Below are 18,221 nucleotides of genomic sequence, written 5' to 3' on the forward strand. Positions count from 1 at the left end.
AGCTTTGAAAAAGTGCTGCATGAAGAATTCCTACTGGGAGCCAAAAATATAAAAATGCCTGCTAGAGATTTCTGAAACTTCAGTGAAGCAGTAACTTTTGCTAACTCAGGATTTAAACTTTATTAAAGAATTTAATTACGAGGGATGTCTAGTGTGTAAATTTCTGTCTTTGTAAATAAAAGCAAAACTTAATCAGTGAAACTTGATTTTTAGCATGATTAAAGGTATATTTGAGTTGTTTTTATTCATTGCACTAATGTTTTATTGATGCCTTGTGTTAGAAATGCTGCTAAGTGATGTTGGAATCAGACAGCCAAGTTAGAGCTATGTGGAAGGTAGACAGAGCCAAAGAATGTAAAAATTATCTAAGAAATGTTAAAATGAGGGCCCTGGCTGCTGCCTGGAGAGGAAGGTTCTTGAAAGACTATGTGGTATGGACAAGTCACTGGTAGCAAAGCTCAGTATTCTTTGCAAGACAGTGCAAAGCAAATTTTTTTGTTTATCACAGGTAGAAAAATAGGATGAAGAATTTTGCTAGTTCTTTTGGTATCCATCTGCTTCCCCACTCAGTACAAGCAGATGAGTCTCCTGCTGCTGTGGCTCATTATTTCTCATAAAAAGTATTGTGTGTATTATTCTGTGAAATGCACAAAAAGCAAGCTGCTGGTTTAAGGGTGGAAGGGCATGGGAGTAGAAAGTCTTTACTTGTAGTGGACACATTAAGCGGGTAGTTGATTGGAATTTCCCTATGTTAATCTGAAGCTACAGACACATGCACAGCCTCTTCTGAATTCTTTACTCTTACTGAATGCTGGAGTTCTTCCACACCCTGATGCTTTCGAGAATCTATTATGTTCTCTATACTCTGTTATATATCTGTAGGTAAAAAGAGCTTCAGAAATAATCATTTTATCAGTGTAAGGACATGGTTGCACAGGAGGCCTGTACATGTTATGGTTACACAATCTAATTCAGTGTACCTGCAGATTGCCAATCAAGTGGGAGTATGAGCTTGAAGAAAGAAGTGTTGGGGTAGGTGCAGTAAACAGTAGAATTTCTGCTGTCGTACACAAAATGACAGACTGTTAAGGTGAGTGGAACTGTTGTCTGTTGGCAAGACCAGTCTTCTTGTCACACCTAGGCTGGGTTGCAAGCCTGTTGGAAAAACACTAATCAAACAGACAAGATCTAACAAGTCTCTGCAGAGGTAGGCATAGCATGGGGGACATGGCTGCTGAGGAGTTTGCCTGCCTGGTGAAATTGAGTACATTTTTTCCTTGAGGGCTAAACCTAATCTGTTTCTTGATAATAATCGGTAAGGATCCTGCAGAGTGATTCGTGTTAGAACTTGGTATGCGGTCTCAGTGAGGGCTCATTGGAAAGCTATGCCAAATCAGTAACCCCAAGTGGTGTCACAAAGCTCTGTTCAGCCAATATGAAGCTGTGTAAAAGTGACTTCTGATTTGCAGATGATAGAACATGGTTTCTCACTTTTGGAGGCTTCTCTGTCCACTGCAGAAGAGGTTCTGTTGAGCTGCAACACTTTATGGTTCTGTCCAGGCTGCAGCTTGAGAACGTGCCACGGGTAAAGCTGAGGCCTGAGCAAGATGTATAAGCCAATTTAGGGATATCTAATCACTGCTACCTGTATTTCAAGTAGCTTCAGCCTCCAGTTGTGGGCCTTTTTGTAGTCTTTTCTTGGTGCTTTCTAGTAGAAAATTCCTTGAGTTTACTCATCTCAGGTGGTACATGACAAATAGAAAATTCAGCAAAAGCAAGTGTTCATTTCCTTTCAGGGGTATGAGCACGTCCTTCTTTTTCTGTGTTTAAGCACTGCGACTACTTCTGCTACTCATCATAAGCTAGAAGTCATCTTGCTGCCCACTAGAATATCTCAAGTCTTAGGCTCTAGGATAGCAAACTACGATGAGACGGTTGGTAAGTTGGGTCTGTGGCCTTTTTGTTTGGTTGTTTTTGGGGTGTTTTTTTCTTCTTTTGTTCTCCTTCCTTCAGCTGAAGCCATCTTACCACCCGCAACAAGTTACACATCATATTTTAGAATACAGCTGTAGACAACTTTTCATTATAAACTGCGGGGATGAGGAACCTCTTCCGTACAGGTTCTGGCTACATTACGCATTCATGCATTTCTGTTTACTTCGCAGTGGATCTCAAACCTGTAGCTTGCAGACACTTCAGCCCTAAAAACTTCTAAATTGGTTGTTTTGGACTAAAATGCAGTAGTAAAAAATCAGCTTACTTTGTTTGACAAAAGCAATGGTCAAAATTATTGTCAGAAATGTGACTTAAGCAATATAAATATGAAACTATACCCTGTGTGAGAGGATTTTTCAAACAGGTAGCAAGGAATCCAGTATTGTTGCTGTTTTTCAGCGTCAGTTTTGTGCTGGATGAAAACCAGACCAAGAAAAGTTGATGATACAGAAACACTGGTGAAGGAGGAAACTGGACATCATTCTATGCCATTAAATGCTGAAGTAGCCCAGGCTAGCAAGAATGAGGGCAGCCAGTTTTATGTGAGCTGATAAGCAAAGTGAGAGGACAGTGAGTTGGAATTCCACAGAGAAGGCAGACCCCTGACAAGTTAAATGGCCCCTTTTTCCCTATGTTTAGATTGAGGTAATAGTGCATATTTGTAGATAAATAAACATCTGTGGTGGGTTAAACCTGCCTGGCTGCCAGGTGCCCACCACATTGCTCCCCCATGCCCTCTTCTCACCAGGCCATGAATAGAAAATAAGATGGAAAACCCCAAAACTCATGGGCTGAGACAGGGACATTCCTCACAGGTTACCATAATAGGTGAAACAAACTGCCCTTGGGGAAAATTAATTTAATTTATTGCCAATTAAAAACAACGTCAGATAGCAACAGGGAAAAAAAAAAAAGATCACCTTCTGCCAACCTCCCTTCTTCGCAGGCTTGACTTCACCCCTCTAGTTCCTCTTCCATGATGGTGCAGAGGGGTTGGGGATGGCCCAGCCGTAACAGTTCCTCTCTGCTGCTCCTTCCTCCTCACAGTGGTCCCCCCTGCTCGAGGGTGGGGTCTCTCCCATAGGATAGTGTCTTTCATGAATTGCTCCCGTGTAGTTCTTCTCGATGGTAGTAGTCCTTCAGGAACGAACTGCTCCAGCAATGCTCCCCCATGGGCCGCAGTTCCTGTGTGAAACTTGGCTCCTGCGTGGGCATTCCGTGGGCTGAGGCTTCCTTCAGGGCTCATTCACCTGCGGTGGGGTGGGGTTGGGTCCTCCACAGGCTGCTGTGCAGGTATCTGCTCTGACGTGCTCCACACAGGTTGCAGGGGAAGAGCCTACTTCACCACCATGGTCTAAAAGGATATATCTGCTAAACAACAGTAGCACAGTTCCAAGTCACCAGTATTAAGAATGTTAGTGTACCAGCTTATGTATCTATTTACTTGTATAGAAGCACAGGCTGCAGAGGATCTCTGCTGCAATGCCTGGAGCACCTCCTCCTGTTTCTCCTCTCTGTGCCTGGCCAGCTGCAGGACTGTCCCTCACATCTTCTCCCCTGGCTCCTGTCTCTGGCAGCGGCCACACAGCGTTCCTCGTGCCTGCTGTGAAGCACACTGGAGAGGAGGCCGCGGCCTGGCTGCCAGGCTCAGCCCTGGCATGCGTGGGGCTCGTGGCACCAGGGCAGCTCCCACCCAGGCTCCACTTACAGAGGCCAACCCTGCAGGCCAACCCCTCCTTGCCACCTAAACCAAATACCACCTCATTTCAAAACAACAGGCAGATGTCACCTGAAAGATGCATTAATAAGATAATTTAACTTAGAAGCTTGATACTTTCGTGCTGTGAAACAGGTCACAGGGGTATGATGCAGCAAACTAAAACCATCTCTATTGGGTAGTTTCTTCGAGAGCTTTGTTTCTCCCAGACAACCTACTTGAATTCTGGCACTTTGCTGGCACTGGCTTGAAGTCAGAAATAGTTATTTTCCAGAGGAGTGACTTCAAGTAAAGTTGAGTACATTTGTCTTTTAATTACAGGTATAACAGCAGTGAAATTGAAATACAAAATTTGCACATAAGATTTGCATAGAGATAATTACTACTAAAGAAGTACAAAGTTCTAGAATTTCACAACTAAAAAGATTTATCTGCTAAACAACAGTAGCACAGTAGTAAGGTACTAATATTAAAAATGTTAGTATATCAGTTAGTTAATGTATGTTTTCACTTGGTCAGATCCAAAACCTTGTGCAACAGAAAGCTGATCAGGATAGGCCTGGTTTACATCATTACCACAGAACCACAGAAAAATATTAACTTGAAGCACAGTTTTTATTTCTTTTAACATAGATAAGCATTTTTTTTGTAATAAAAAAACCTTTAAGTATCCCCTTTATAACAATAATGGATTTTGACGTGAGATCACAAGAGGCTTGTAGGTATGATAGACATTATCTATAACCAGTAGCTACAATGCAGACTAAGCTTAATGTGGGACTCTTGAACCAGATTTCTTTCCTATGTCAATATTAGTTTCAACCCTTAAATGGAAATTCAAGCTGCACCCACAAAAATTTCCAGCTTTCCAAGTAACACTCACAATTATTGCACTTGTACTGGTTGTACTGGCTTAGTAAAGCCATTCTAAAGCAACAGTTTAATATTTATACATTTTAAAGCACTTGATCTTATCTACAAAGGAAACAAAGATGACAGAGCCACAATTTATTTCAACTTAATTGTGTATGTTCTTAATTTTCAGAGTTTAAATGGATGTGCATTGAATACACTAGAAAAGCAACAGAGCTGTAACTACCTTCTGATGACTAGTTTGGTCCATGTCAGTAATCAAGTGATGTTATAAAAAATAAACTAGTTTATTTTGTATAAAATGAGTAATGTTGCATTTTTGTTCAGATTGCACGGTACAAACAAGCTAATATCTAAATTAATACTGTTACAAGTAGTTATTACATAGGGACAGCAGCTAGAAAAAATAGTACCTCAAAGCAACAGACTTCTGCAGCCAGCTTTCCATAACATCGTATGAAAGTTAAATATGTCTTAGTTACAAGTATGCATATTATAAAATGTTTGAAAAATGTTTAAGTATGAGCTGTTAAACTAATTTTTCCATAGCAAGAGTATATTATGATTATTTACATTTTAAAAATCCATTTTTCAGAAAAGAATTTACAATGAAATAAATAACCTTCAGCAATCCCTTAAACCCAACTACAAGGTCTGTAAGTGGCAGTAAAAAAACAGGTCAGCCACCTCGTGTCAATGTTAGGTCAGTAAAGTTTTCCTCATCCTGAAAGAAGTGCAACTCTGCTTTAACTTTACCTAGTTATCTAGAAACATGCACAATACATAGAGGTACCCCCAAATACGGTACAACCTTGAGTATTTGTACAAGAGTATCCACAAAAACATAGAATATATTTTACACTCCTTTAATACAAAGTATCGATATCAAACCAATCTGATCTGCATTGATTAGACATTTCTTAGGCAGGCAAGCTGCAGAGCATAACGGTTTTTAAATTTAATCCCCTTTTCGCCTTTTAAACTCAAACAAGAGATAAGTAGTTTCTTCAGAACGTGTTGGTGATGCAAAGGTACTGATGAACATTAGCTGAACCTGTCGCCGTGTGTATTCCCACTGTCCCTCAACGTTATGAAGTATCAAAACTTAAAGCTGCAGTCTGAAGATTGCATCCAAAAAAATAATCTCGCCTCCTTTTGAAATTATTAGACAAAACTGCTGCTTAGTTATCCCCACAAAAGATTCCAAAGATTGAAATATTAAAAGAAAAGAAAAAAAAAAGAAAAAAAAAAGAGTTCAGATCCAAAACATGGAAGCATGTCTAAGAGCTGGTTTGCTTCCTTTCACACCTGATGCTTGGGAAGTTGTTCATCTTCCACTCAAGACACAACACAGTCATAACTGCCTTCCTGGAATGAATCCTCGTCCTCCGTCTTGGACTTGTCCTCCTCGTGCCTGCCCGCGCCACCGCTGCCAGCATCAGTTGGGGGGTGAGCGCCGTGGCTGGACGCAGTCCTGCTCTCCTCAGCTCTGGGGTTCGCCTGCTCGGCCACCTTGGAGGCATTCACTGGCTGAAAAGCTTCTGGCTGCACTTGCTCTTCTGCTATTTCACTTAGTTTCTGGATCTGTGGTCTGATGATATTTAGAAATGGCTTGTACCCAGGGCTAGGAAAACAATGGTATAGAACACCAGGAGGGAATTAAAAAAATTGTACTTCTGTCATATCCCGAAAAACAGCTTTTCTTCAAAGATATTTAATATAAATGAGTATTTTCTATAATCCTTCCTGTACAGAAACCTTTTTTGGTTTTGATTTTCTTTTTTTTTTTTTTTTTTTTAAACAGAGTGAAAAAGGTAACTGTAATCAAACAAAGATGAGGGGGCTGGCTGTTTTGGGTCTGGTTTTGTTTGGGTTTTTTTGTGGTTTATGTTTTGGGCTCCTTTTTTTCCCCCTAGTTTGATCACAGCTATATTAAGTGACTGTCCTGAAATTTTCTGTGAAAGTTCTTTTTAATAATTGTTTCAGCTAGAGCTGAGAAAACTTATTTTTTAGGTAACTATTCGCTACAATTGGAATTAAAAGAAAAGTGGAAAACGACACTTACCATTCTGTAGAAGCCCATTTGTCAACAGCATATAGGCCAGTCTTGATATTCTGACAGATTTCTCCATCAATATTGGAGGATTGCATTAGACTGAAAATCTGGCTGATTACTGAAGATTCTCTAAGGATAAGGCCTATGATAACACACCAATCCAGACATCCTGCTTCCATGAAGATATGTAACAAGTACCTACATGGAAAAACAGTCTACTTATTTCCTCTTCCACTCTGACGACAAAATGCCAGTCTGATTCTGTAGAGAGTGTTTCTTTCTCCTAAGGAGGCTGCGCACCAGTCATTTTAAGTTTCGAGTGCAAAGATCACATTACTTACCGCAGCTGGACCTGTGACTTGTGCGGCCCTTTACTAGCCAGTTCTAGAGAAAGATGTTCAAGCTCTGACTGAGTTAAACTTAGGCTGGAGAAGTTTTCATCCACCATGGTCCAGTCACCGTCCACCATAGAACTTGTTTCAGTCAGGTCCGTTGCTGAGCCAATGCTGCATTCGTCACCTATCAAAAACACTCAGAAACATAAGGGAAAAAGCAACTACTTACTTCAGTAAGGCTCAGAATTTCTGAACTACTTCCTATAGGACAGGACGAATGACAGGGTCATGGTCTGCAGTGTGTTTCAGTGCCGAGCAGTTACGTCGGGCACACTGTCTACCCCATGCCAGCACGCTTTGTCAGACCACGTGGTAGGACTGTTGCTGCAGGAACGCAGTAGTCTTCCTATCCCCCCCCAAAAATTCTGCAGAATAACACCAATGAGGGGTCCTAAAGATGTGTTGACAATCACTCTACGAGCACAGTGACAGCCCCTTGCATACTACAGTCCTAGAATTAAGTCTGTAGGAATGGTTGCAGCCTGCTTAAAGGTACCGCATTCTTAACTTTTAACTGTGCTTAAAACGAAGATGCAGTAGCAAGTGCTTTTCTTCATACAAAACCTGGAAGATTCAGAATGCTTGGTAATGTAAACACTTGCCAGCACAAAGAAAATACGTTCTTCTAAAAAAACCATGAAGAGTAAAGGTACCCACAGAGTTTTCACAGCAACAGTTACAGCAAAGCTAAAACAATTATATTGCTGAGTCATGAAGGCACCTACCCTCCAGAACAGTTTCCATATTAAAGTAGATCATCATCTCAGTGGAAGTGTTTAGGAAGTCTGAAACCTATTTTACTAGCTTCTTGCCCACAAATGCGATTGCTGGATTAGTTATTTGTGAAATTATTTTTTTTTAGAATTCAGCTTGCAACTTTTTAAAGACTACTAATTTAGTTTCACTTTAGAAGGAAACTGCTTCAAAACACATACTGAAGTCCATGAAGTCCAAGCTCTTTATTCATCCAACTCAGAAAAGAATGAGATAGTAGTTTACAGGAACAGCAGTAGTGGCAGACAGTAGTACAAGACAGTGCAACGAAAAGAGAAACATATTTTCCCCATTTAAATTACAGTTTTTGGAGAGTTCTGTAGCAAACTTAGCTAAACCTAATGCATTCCTAAGTAATGAACAAAAGCAACAGGAGTGCAAACAGAACGATGCAGTGCCTGAGCAGAGGCAGAGAACCTCACTCTTTCTTTGTATTTTAAAGCCTGTCAACTTGTTAAACAGCAGCTCCAAGTGCTCTAGCTCTCACAGGAGGCCTTAGCATCTTGGGCAGATTGCAATTCACAACGAAGGTACTCAGGCGTTTCCCCTGAGCAAGTGGAAATCAAATGATCTACACACTGTTGAAAACATTGCTCAAGACAAAAGGACAAGAGAGAGTAAAAAAAGACGTAAACGGTCAGACAAATATTTCCTGTCTGACCGTGGTCAGAAAAGATGCATAAAGCTCCCCTGTGTATTTTCATAAGCCGATACATTTGAGCTTTTAAAAATGCAATTTAAACCAAGACACAGGAAAATGAAAACTACACAGGTCTGTGATTTTTCTCAACTTCCTTAATAAAGAATGTATCTAATGTCTTTCTAAAGAATTCCAGAAGCATGAGGTTCATGCATTAGAACAGTGCCAGCTTGTGCAAGAGACAAAAAAACCTTAGAAGACTCTTCACAGCCAGACTGTAAAAATACTAAATTTCAAGTCACCACCAGGGACAGAAACTTCAGCAAGTATCAACTTCATATTCTACTTCAGGTACTTCTAGATGTGTCACATGGGCTGTTTTAAAAATTCCAGTTCACTTTAAGTTCGTTTTTGGTTTGTTTTGGGTTGTGTTTTTTTTTTTTTGTTTGTTTGTTTTTGTTTGTTTGTTTTTTTTTTTTGTTGTTGTTTTTGTTTTTGGTTTTGTTTTTTTTTTTTTTTTTTTTCCCCCTCTGAATTACCACTATCAGCAGTTGAGAAGTAAAAATACAGCAGTGGCATGCAGGTATCAAAACACAAGCGTGTACTTCCGGGTGCATTTTTCCAATGAGCAGGCAGAGGAAGGGTGACTAACCTTTACTTAGCAAAGGAGAAAGGAATGCATCTTGCATGTGTGGTCCATGGGATGAAATGGTGTCAATCTCCCTCTGAGACGAGCTGATAGTGCCGAGCCAGCTGCGGCTCCGAGGTGTGTTTGAAACCCCTGTGTCCATCTCCATATTTACAAAGGTGTCTGCAGAATGAGATTTTAGCAGCTGCTCTCCTACAGCTAAAAACAAGAACCCACCAAAGAAAAGTCATGTTACCATCAAAAAGGAAATCTGGAAAATTCGCTCCAGGCATTTCAGGAAGCTAAAACTCGCACCTAAGTCAATATTCAACTAGTTTGCTGAGGAATCACCAAAAGCAAGGGAAGGCACTAAGTTTAGAAATTTCAAGAATTTGTGATCAGCTTTTTATGTCAGCACTGGCATAAAAGAAGTATCAGCTGATAAAGTGTCGGCATCAGCACAACTAAGTAATGGTGCTGCTACCACCAAAAAGGGGAAGACTTCGCAACTAGTATCAACTCGGCCCCAAGAAGATGAAGTAGTGAACTGAGAGATTACTAATACAAAAGAGGTTTACAGGAAGTCCTCACAATTCTTACCCTTTAACATAAATAAAATTTCTAATACAAGGAACATTACTTTTTTAAATACAAAAAAAAGTTAATCAGAACCTCATCTGAAGGCTATATAAGAATGTTGATTTTAGTAACTTTCTGTAACAGAATTTACAAAGAGCAACATCCATGTTCAACTCAACATCTGCATGAGCGATATTCAGTTCCGTGCACCTGAGAAAGCAGGAAACCTCAACAGAAACAGTAGTGTAATCAGACCACACCAGAGCTGCTGCCTCTGCTAAACCAAATTTCTTCAAAACAACACACCCCGTGTGAAAAGGGTGTGCAGGTGGCAAGCCTCAGCCTGTCCTTTGCTTGATGGCAGGAGAGAAACCTAGTCCAAATAAACTCAGATGTTACAGCACCTGTTCTGTACTTTCCATTCTTGAACGGTGAATTAATGGATGAAGCTGGCATGACTGGAAATGGCCAGAGGAAATCCTCATGTAGCTTTTTCAAAGCAAACACAAAATCCTCCACACGGGCAGCCCTGGCTCGCTCCTTGCAAAGCCAGCCAATCAGCTCAAAGCCCAGCTGTGCAGCAAAGCAGCCAAGGTCCTTCAGCTTGATTTCTTCCAGCAGGCGCCGAGCGTGCCGCCAGAGCATCATGTCGATGTACATGTTCTCGGCACAGTCACTGTCTTTGCTCCACCTACAGTCAGACCAGAGAACTGGGATGTTAAGGCTGATAGAACAGCGTCAGAACGGCTGTTGTCCACAACCACAGTACACTGAGTGACCAGAGTAGTAGTGGGAGCTTCCTATACACCAATAAAAGCAGTTTCCACCACCCCTCGCTATCTACGTTCTCTAAAAGACCCCACTGCCTCAACAGGTAAGTGAAGTAAGGGAAGGAAGTCACAACAGCAGCAGTGCCCATGGCATATTTAACTGTTAGGAATGCTGGAAGAAAGCAAAGAAGGAGAGAAAAAAGTCAGACGCAACTGCAAAGTGACTTCTGAGAAACAAGTTTAGAGAGCAAGTATTAGTCTAGGATCCTTCCTATCAAGCCTCTTAAGACAGTAGTCTGTATGGACAGTTGCTAAATAAAAGCATTTGAATGTGTAATAAGATTGTTTTTGAAGGTCTCATGGGGGGAGGGGAAAGCCAAAACAAAGACAATAATGAATCCCAGCTCAGTGCTCCTTCTGAACATTAATACCAATCAGTACGAGTTCTGTACACAGCAGTTCAAGAAGGATTCACCCCAAGGTGTAAATGTCTCTATTTATAGCTTGGCAACACACTGCTAGACCAGGATGTGCACAGTACCACAGTGCAATGCATACTGTGATGCTGCAGTACTGTGAGCTGCTCAAGATTTATCTTTCAGCAAAACAGATCCTTCAAATATATAGCATGCAGTCGCACCAGCTACTTAAATTACTACATACGCATCCAGTCGATTGAGACTCTCATGGTCAGCAACGTCCATGTAAGCGTGCCTGTGTTGATCTACACACACCCCCACACAGGTATTTATTTACAAGCATGACAATATATCCTCCCAAGAACATAAGAGAGAGGAACAGACATTAGAGGCTCGGGAAAAGACAAATGGAGGAGGATGTGGAGGAGATCAAGACAAATCTAACTCTATCACAGTTATATTTCCGCAACTTAAAGTGGTAAGAGGGTCACTACAGTACCTGACAAAGTGGGGAAGGAGAGGACATTATTACCAATTACCTTTTTCCAGATGGGCCAGAGGGCATACTCAGTGTTTTTGTCAAGTTAAATTTGCTATGGAGATTCTCTGCTGATTGGGATAAACTAATGCTGCGATGTCTGAAGAACTCAAAGCCACTACTTGAACTAGGTTCCTAAAAACCAAGAAAATACAAACTTACAGTCAAAGGGGCAAACACGCTATATGATAGCAAAATTAATCATACAAGGTTTGTTGCACAGTATTTACTATTTTAATCACAAACCTGAGTTGTTGGTGTAGCTGGAGGTGTCTCTGTTTCTCCAGACCCAATGGCTTTAAGAAATCTGATCATATGACGACAAAGATCCCACTTTCCCTGCTCTAAGGCAGTATTAAATAGGAGAGTAGCATGTTGTCTGCTAACTGCTGGAACTTCCATATTCTGCAAGGAGCAAAGCATAATTAAGGCATTTGCATTCACCATCAAGCAACAAAAATCCTATTAAGTCAAGCCACATCATGTCTCACACAAGTATACCAGAAATTAGAAGAAGCAAAATTCATGCTAGTGTTTTCCTTTTTATGACAGTAAATTAACTGCTTACACTGCATGACATTCCCTTCTCCCCCTTTCATAACCGGACACAACCTCATCAGAAAACTGTTAAATTACCTCTCTTGCAATATAGGAGGTACCGTTACCTGTAGGATAATAAGATAAGAGGCAGCTGTGTCCAAGTCCTGGGCCATTAAGCACTCCTCAAATAAGTCCTTTGGGTTTCCAACAGCAGCAAAAAGGTAATTCCACAGGGCATATTCTGTCTTCCTAGCACAATGAACAACGGTCTGCAGGAAGAGGGGGAACTCAGTAATGAACTTCGCCACAGTGGGAAGCAAAGGGTCGGGAATGGGCTCCCGCGAGGTAGCTTCTTCTTCCAGCACTTCATGAAGCATCAGTTCTAGTACGTGAGGAAAGTAGGGTAATGTGGCACAGGAGTGGGCTAGAAGCAAGGCTTGTTCACCGAGGTTCCTCACCAAGAGCTGGCGTAAAATGTGATGGAGGTAGATCTGAGAGGTTCTCTCGACAATGGAGAAAGGAAAGAGAACCTCTAGGTGTTCTCTAGCACTGGTCTGAGTGTATAAACAGTCATAGAGCACAGTGTCATTAACAGCACCAAGAACCAAGGCATCTTCAAACAAAACAGCCAGTGGGTATATGTTGATGTGGAAAGGCAGCATGATCCGTCTTGACAGAAATGAATGAGGTTTCCGATGGTCTCTGGGAAACAGGGGCAGCCAGACTTTCATCCCTGCCCCTCCACAGCTCAGCCACAGAGCCTCCAGTAAATGGCGTTTCTGTTTGTTGACCCTGCAGGTAGTCCATACGTTCTCAACAGACTGGGCTAGCACAACTGGAGCACAAAAAGGCAGCTATTTAAAAAAAAAGGGGGAAAAAAAAAAAATCAGAATTCATTCTTTTTTTTTAACCCTCTTCACAAGAACTAATTTTTTCAGCTAAGAACAACTTTCTTCAAACGTGTTCTTCTACACAAAGAAGAAACAAATCTACTTATCCCTTAACTGTACCCTAGCACCTTGGAAAACACCACTTATTACTTACAGCAACTCAAAAGGACACTTCTTTCATTTTTTTTAACCTCCTTATAAATAGTCAGGAAGCCAGACGTGTGATAATAAGGGAGGAAAATAAAAACCCGCTCTCTGCTTCTTTAGTTAGCCCACGAGCCCAACCTAGAACTGACAAAACTACTACAAATGCCAAATTTGCTAGGGATTGAGCTGCAAACAACTCTTGTCCTGAACTTTTCAGATTTCATTCTCTCAAAGTGCTTGTTTCAGGTAGAAGTGTTTTTCATCATCACAGAAAACCTGAAAACTGAGTCACTGATTTCTATTATTCTCGGTTTTAGGAATTTTGTAAACATACTCTGCAAAAAATTACTAAACTTTTAGAGATACTTAGAGGAAAAAAGATATGTCACAGGAGTGGTGATTTATTTCCAGCTAACAATTCAGCCTGTAAGCGTAGACACTGCCTTGCATTATAGACCTCTTTTCTTTATGCCTGGACCACTCCTTTCCACAACTTCTTCACTGACATCTTTTAAGCCACATACAGTATTCCATGTATATTTACTCACGTGCTTCCTTTGATTTGGATTATTATCCTTATCTCGTATCTGGGGTCCAGATCGATCCCTTTGCAACATGATGAGCTGTCCTGCTAAGTTTAGCATAATACTTTCAGCCTCACAAGCCTAAGGACAAAAGAGTATTATGCAAATTACTTAAGAAGAGTAAATTAACTGCACTGCTGTACAGAGATGACCAACAACTGAATTTAATGCAGAAGGACTCAGAAAAATCAAGCAGAATTGAGTCCCTACAGACAGATTCATTTATGTAGTTCCTGGGAAAAAGTGTAAATACTGGAGGATTTCTTATTCACTAGACTAACTCCATGTGCTTATTTGATACGGGCTTTTTCCAGCTATGCCTCCTGGCTTGGGCAAGCCACCAGTCTTTTATGAAAAATAAAGCTCTGTATTCTTAGCAGTATCACCACTCTATGATTGCCAGTATCTGACTGCAAAGACTAACACTGACCCAGAAGCCAAAAAGAGTCGAGCCAAGAAGTTTAGCCACACTTCTACAGCATCTTGAACTTTTAGAAGGTGCAGTTAGAGAAAAATCTTTCCAGCTAAGGGTATCAAGAAAGCAAAGTATTCTTTCTAAAGATTAATTTCAGAACTGCTTCATGTTAATTTTAAACCATGTTACTGGAGCTAAAATCATGCTGTGCATGAAGTTTAGTTTTAAAGTACATGGGTAGAGGGCTTGTATGGTAAATTTGCAGCATCAAGGGTTAACACCACAACAGTGACAGACTCTAAGTCAGACATGTCGCTCTGTCTGCAGTGCAGTGTCACATCCCCTGCTAACATTTATACCCTTGATCAGGAGGACTGACAAAGTTTGAAGATACGGGCTCTTAGTTAAAAAGAAAAGGGGTAATATCTGTTCAGTTTGATGCCAAGTTTGAAATATTACTAGTGCTCTAAAAGGTTGCAGCAGCTTTTTTTCAGTATTAGCAGAGGCCATAGGTCAGGTAGTTCAGGAATAAAGATGCTGTCTCACAGCAATATGGACTAGCAAACTACAAGCATGTTGGTTTTATGTTCTTGTCTATGACCTTATCAGTGTCTTAGGACACATGTTCAGCATTGTGGGACACTGAATTAGAACTGAAGGAAGACTCTTCCATCTCTGCCACTGCCTTCATATCTGCCAGTGGGTTTGGTACGTGGAGAAAAATAAGAACATTGACATGTCTATGGGCTTGCTTCTCCCAGGCAATGCAACTTCCAAACTATCTTAAGGTAGCTGCTCTGGTGATAAAATACACTTCATACTGCAGCTACGCAAATAGTGAAGCTTAATTTTTTTGCACCGCAGACCACAAAAATCCAAGATCTCTTTGCACTGTGCTTTCAGTGTCCTGAATCATTTTCTGGAGTTAAGTCAGGGCTTCACCTTCACACCTTAGTCACTGTTTGGCTGTTGGCCTATCTCCTGATGTAACAAGTAGTAGAGGTTATCTCACTTTAGTGTAGCAGGAAGTTGACTAGAAGTAATCTTACAGGGTCATATATCATCTTTTCCTTTCTTTCTGGGTATTCTTTGAGTAATGGGTCTGTTGCTGCAAGAAAAGCACTTCCTAATGCCATGGACAGCTCTGGTGTTCAATTTTTAGTCCACAATAGAGAAATATACACTTGACAGTTAAGTTTAATTTGTCCTCCAAGATTTTGCCCCAAAATTTACAAGACAACAGAAGATATGAAATGGAAGTAAGAGTTTGGATTTCCAAACCCCTTCCCTTAATTCACACACCAGATGTCTATATAACAAGCATCAGAAATTAAATGTTCTACATTTTATCACACTGATTTATGATTCATTTATCAGCCAGTTAAGACAACAAATCTAGGCACTGATTCTTTTACATTTTGTGCACTATAGACCTGTTACCTGCTGAGGCATTTTCAAGGTGATGCCAGTCTCTGTCCTCACCGATGTCAGCGTAACAGACACTACAAGAAAAGGATGAGGAATGTACCGAGACATGGACACTTCTTGAAGAACTTGGATACTGGCAGTAGGGTTAAGACTGAAAAGAAAGATGACTACATTTAGCAATTTAAAAATAGTATTTCACATAAAATTAGCATCCTAAAGTAAACCTAATAAAGATAAGCAACTTAACCTCAGTGCATAGTTTACTCTACAGACCAAAACGATTTTCCTTTAACCAGGAATCCCATAGGCCCCCATAAGTGCTCTACATAAAGTTGCCAAAGAAACCGAAGCTGCACTACTTTATCTTGATAATTTTGACAAATACAGCTATGAGTGGATAGAAGACAACATCAAATACTTTAGAATATGACTATTCACTCCTCAATAAGACAATTTCAGGGTTTGGATTTTGGGGGAGTGTTTTTCTTTGAAAAGCATCGAAATCTTTCCCTCTAAAGTGGATCAACAGCTTGCTTTCTACTAAAAACAAACAACAAAAAAAACCCCAAGCAAACAAAAGTGCTTTCCTTCCACAAGATGCCATAACTTTTAAGAAAAATTACCTGCTTAGGCACTCCAAGAAACTATCAGAGAAACTTCTTCTGTTCCTTGGGTTCACTAATCGTAACTGTATGAAAGTACCTGGCTCTTATGTTGCTACTTTTGCACCAAAACAGTTGCCCATAACCACACCACAGACCAAACGTTTCTCTTTCATCTTTGCTACTCTGCTGCCACCCACACCAATTACTACTTCCAACACTAGAAACATTTTATTAAGTATATTCAAACACAAGTACCTTTTTCTTCTATTTACATTCAATTTTTAAGTTCCTATCAGCTGGAACATGCTTGTACAGGCATCTGGAAGTGCATATCTCCATTGCTACCTCCACACCTATGTATGTATGTGCATTCAATCAAGTGGCAATGCTCATGAACTATGAACCTGTGTGTGCAGGTAACACTTACCCCTCTGTGTTTAAAAATCTGACTCCACAAGTTATCAAATAACTCTATATTACCATAAGACTTTACTCAGGCTGAGAACAGATTTGCCAGTTCAGTGCTGCAGAAATGTTTAACTGCCGATACGATACACACCCCTCAGGCCTCCTCTCAATACTGTACAGGCAAATGGAGCAGTCTGCTCTGAACAGTATCACGATGTCCCGGAAGACGCTCAGCAGCAGCGTGTCCGCCTGCACTTTGGTGATGTGCGCAAACGCGTTGTCCAGGTTAGACGTTCGCAGGTAGATTCTCAGCTACAAGAAAAAGGAGTCGTTTGAATACAGGTTTGTTTACCAACAAGCTAACAGTAATTCTGTGATCAACTGTCTTCCTTTCTGAGGAACAGCTGTCAAGGATTTCTAGCATGACACATTACTGTGGTTTTATTTCATGAAATGTTTTAGCCATTTCATCTAACGTGGTTAAAGAAGAGTCCAGCCAATTCTGAAGTACTGAACAACAGACATAAAGAAAGAGTTTTATTCATTACTTTTAAAAAGGAGAGGCTAATGAAGCTTGTCTGCCCATCTAATTTAAAACCTTACAAAAGTGTCTCAAAATACTGCCGCTAGATGACTCAAAAAATGCGTAATGCTATGACACAAAAATGTCACGGTCTTCACAAAAATTAGTAGATTCATGGTAGTCAGCAGAAAATAGCAATAATGAAATTTTCTGCATATAATTACTTATATATTAATAAAAAACTTCTCATCATGACCAAAAGTCATCTATATATTTTTGTATTTATACTACTACCTTAGGCAGATTAGATATTCTAGACATGACTTATTTACTTTGAAGAAAAATACCTCACCTCTTCCTGGTGGTCATTTAAATTATAACATGCAAGAACAATGAAGTCATTCCACCATGCTAAGCCACCTGTTACCACCATATTTTGCTCCTGAAAACAAAAAAGCAAGCAAATGACATATGTATTTTACATGCTTATACACACATGTACATTCTATGAGTAATTTCTGGAAACCATACATGATCCCCATAAGCTTTACTGAAAATAGCAAGACAATACATGTATATGTTTTTTTTTCTTGTTAAAAACCCCAAAATACTAAAGAATAATGTGTGAAGGACAAACATCACATTATAAAATTCCACTCCTTAGTTCCTTGTGCGACTAGTATCCCTGAACTATCTCAAATTAGCTTTCTGCTTCTTGCCAGTATTTACAAGCTTGGCATCCAAAGCTATGTCCCAATCAAACTCCCAGATAAGACATATCCGACTAAACATCTGACTGTACACACTCAGATTTGGAAACCTTTTAACAGTCAGACAAATTATTGTATCAAAGCCACAGGATAACTGTTTCAGCCATTTTATGGAAAACACATGCAAACCCAGCATCCCTAATCCCAAGTGCTGTCTACTTGAAAAAGGTATTTTTTGTTTTCACCAAGAATCACATTCCAACAGCTATGACCTCCCCAGTATACCTGAGTGAAGTACCATCACCTCTCACCTGGGTAATGTTTCCAAACAGCTTCCATTTTTTGGTGAGTAAAGAATAATGTGCAAAACCAAACTTGCCAACAACAGCTACATTCTGTCCAAGCTTGTCAATAGCTGAAAACTATTCAGAGAGGGGAAAAACACAGAACCTTAGGAGACGACTTATTTAAATGATATATTCCAGCTTGGATTAAATTATCCAAGCAGGTCACTAGAAGGCATTATTATGTCAAAATTCGTAAAGTATCTTCTTGTCTCCTACTTTACTGTCCAACACATATTCTTC

General features: G+C 40.2%; 1 protein-coding gene across 1 annotated transcript in view; it reads right to left on the reverse strand.

Annotated features, from left to right (window-relative positions):
• Positions 1 to 5,923: 5,923 nt before the first annotated feature.
• Positions 5,924 to 18,221, reverse strand: part of RIC1 (RAB6A GEF complex partner 1) — a gene marked incomplete at its 5' end in the record, with an annotated part of 36,530 nt that continues 24,232 nt past the window's right edge. The window contains 13 exons of the mRNA XM_008937792.1: positions 5,924 to 6,209; positions 6,651 to 6,839; positions 6,983 to 7,160; positions 9,103 to 9,297; positions 10,062 to 10,348; positions 11,386 to 11,519; positions 11,631 to 11,789; positions 12,050 to 12,778; positions 13,510 to 13,626; positions 15,401 to 15,539; positions 16,553 to 16,713; positions 17,277 to 17,366; positions 17,946 to 18,056. Coding sequence (XP_008936040.1) covers positions 5,924 to 6,209; positions 6,651 to 6,839; positions 6,983 to 7,160; positions 9,103 to 9,297; positions 10,062 to 10,348; positions 11,386 to 11,519; positions 11,631 to 11,789; positions 12,050 to 12,778; positions 13,510 to 13,626; positions 15,401 to 15,539; positions 16,553 to 16,713; positions 17,277 to 17,366; positions 17,946 to 18,056 — 2,775 coding nt within the window. The remainder of the gene's footprint in view (positions 6,210 to 6,650; positions 6,840 to 6,982; positions 7,161 to 9,102; positions 9,298 to 10,061; positions 10,349 to 11,385; positions 11,520 to 11,630; positions 11,790 to 12,049; positions 12,779 to 13,509; positions 13,627 to 15,400; positions 15,540 to 16,552; positions 16,714 to 17,276; positions 17,367 to 17,945; positions 18,057 to 18,221) is intronic.

This window comes from Merops nubicus, unplaced genomic scaffold (assembly GCF_000691845.1).
Source record: "Merops nubicus isolate BGI_N331 unplaced genomic scaffold, ASM69184v1 scaffold5873, whole genome shotgun sequence".
Lineage (NCBI taxonomy): Eukaryota > Metazoa > Chordata > Aves > Coraciiformes > Meropidae > Merops > Merops nubicus.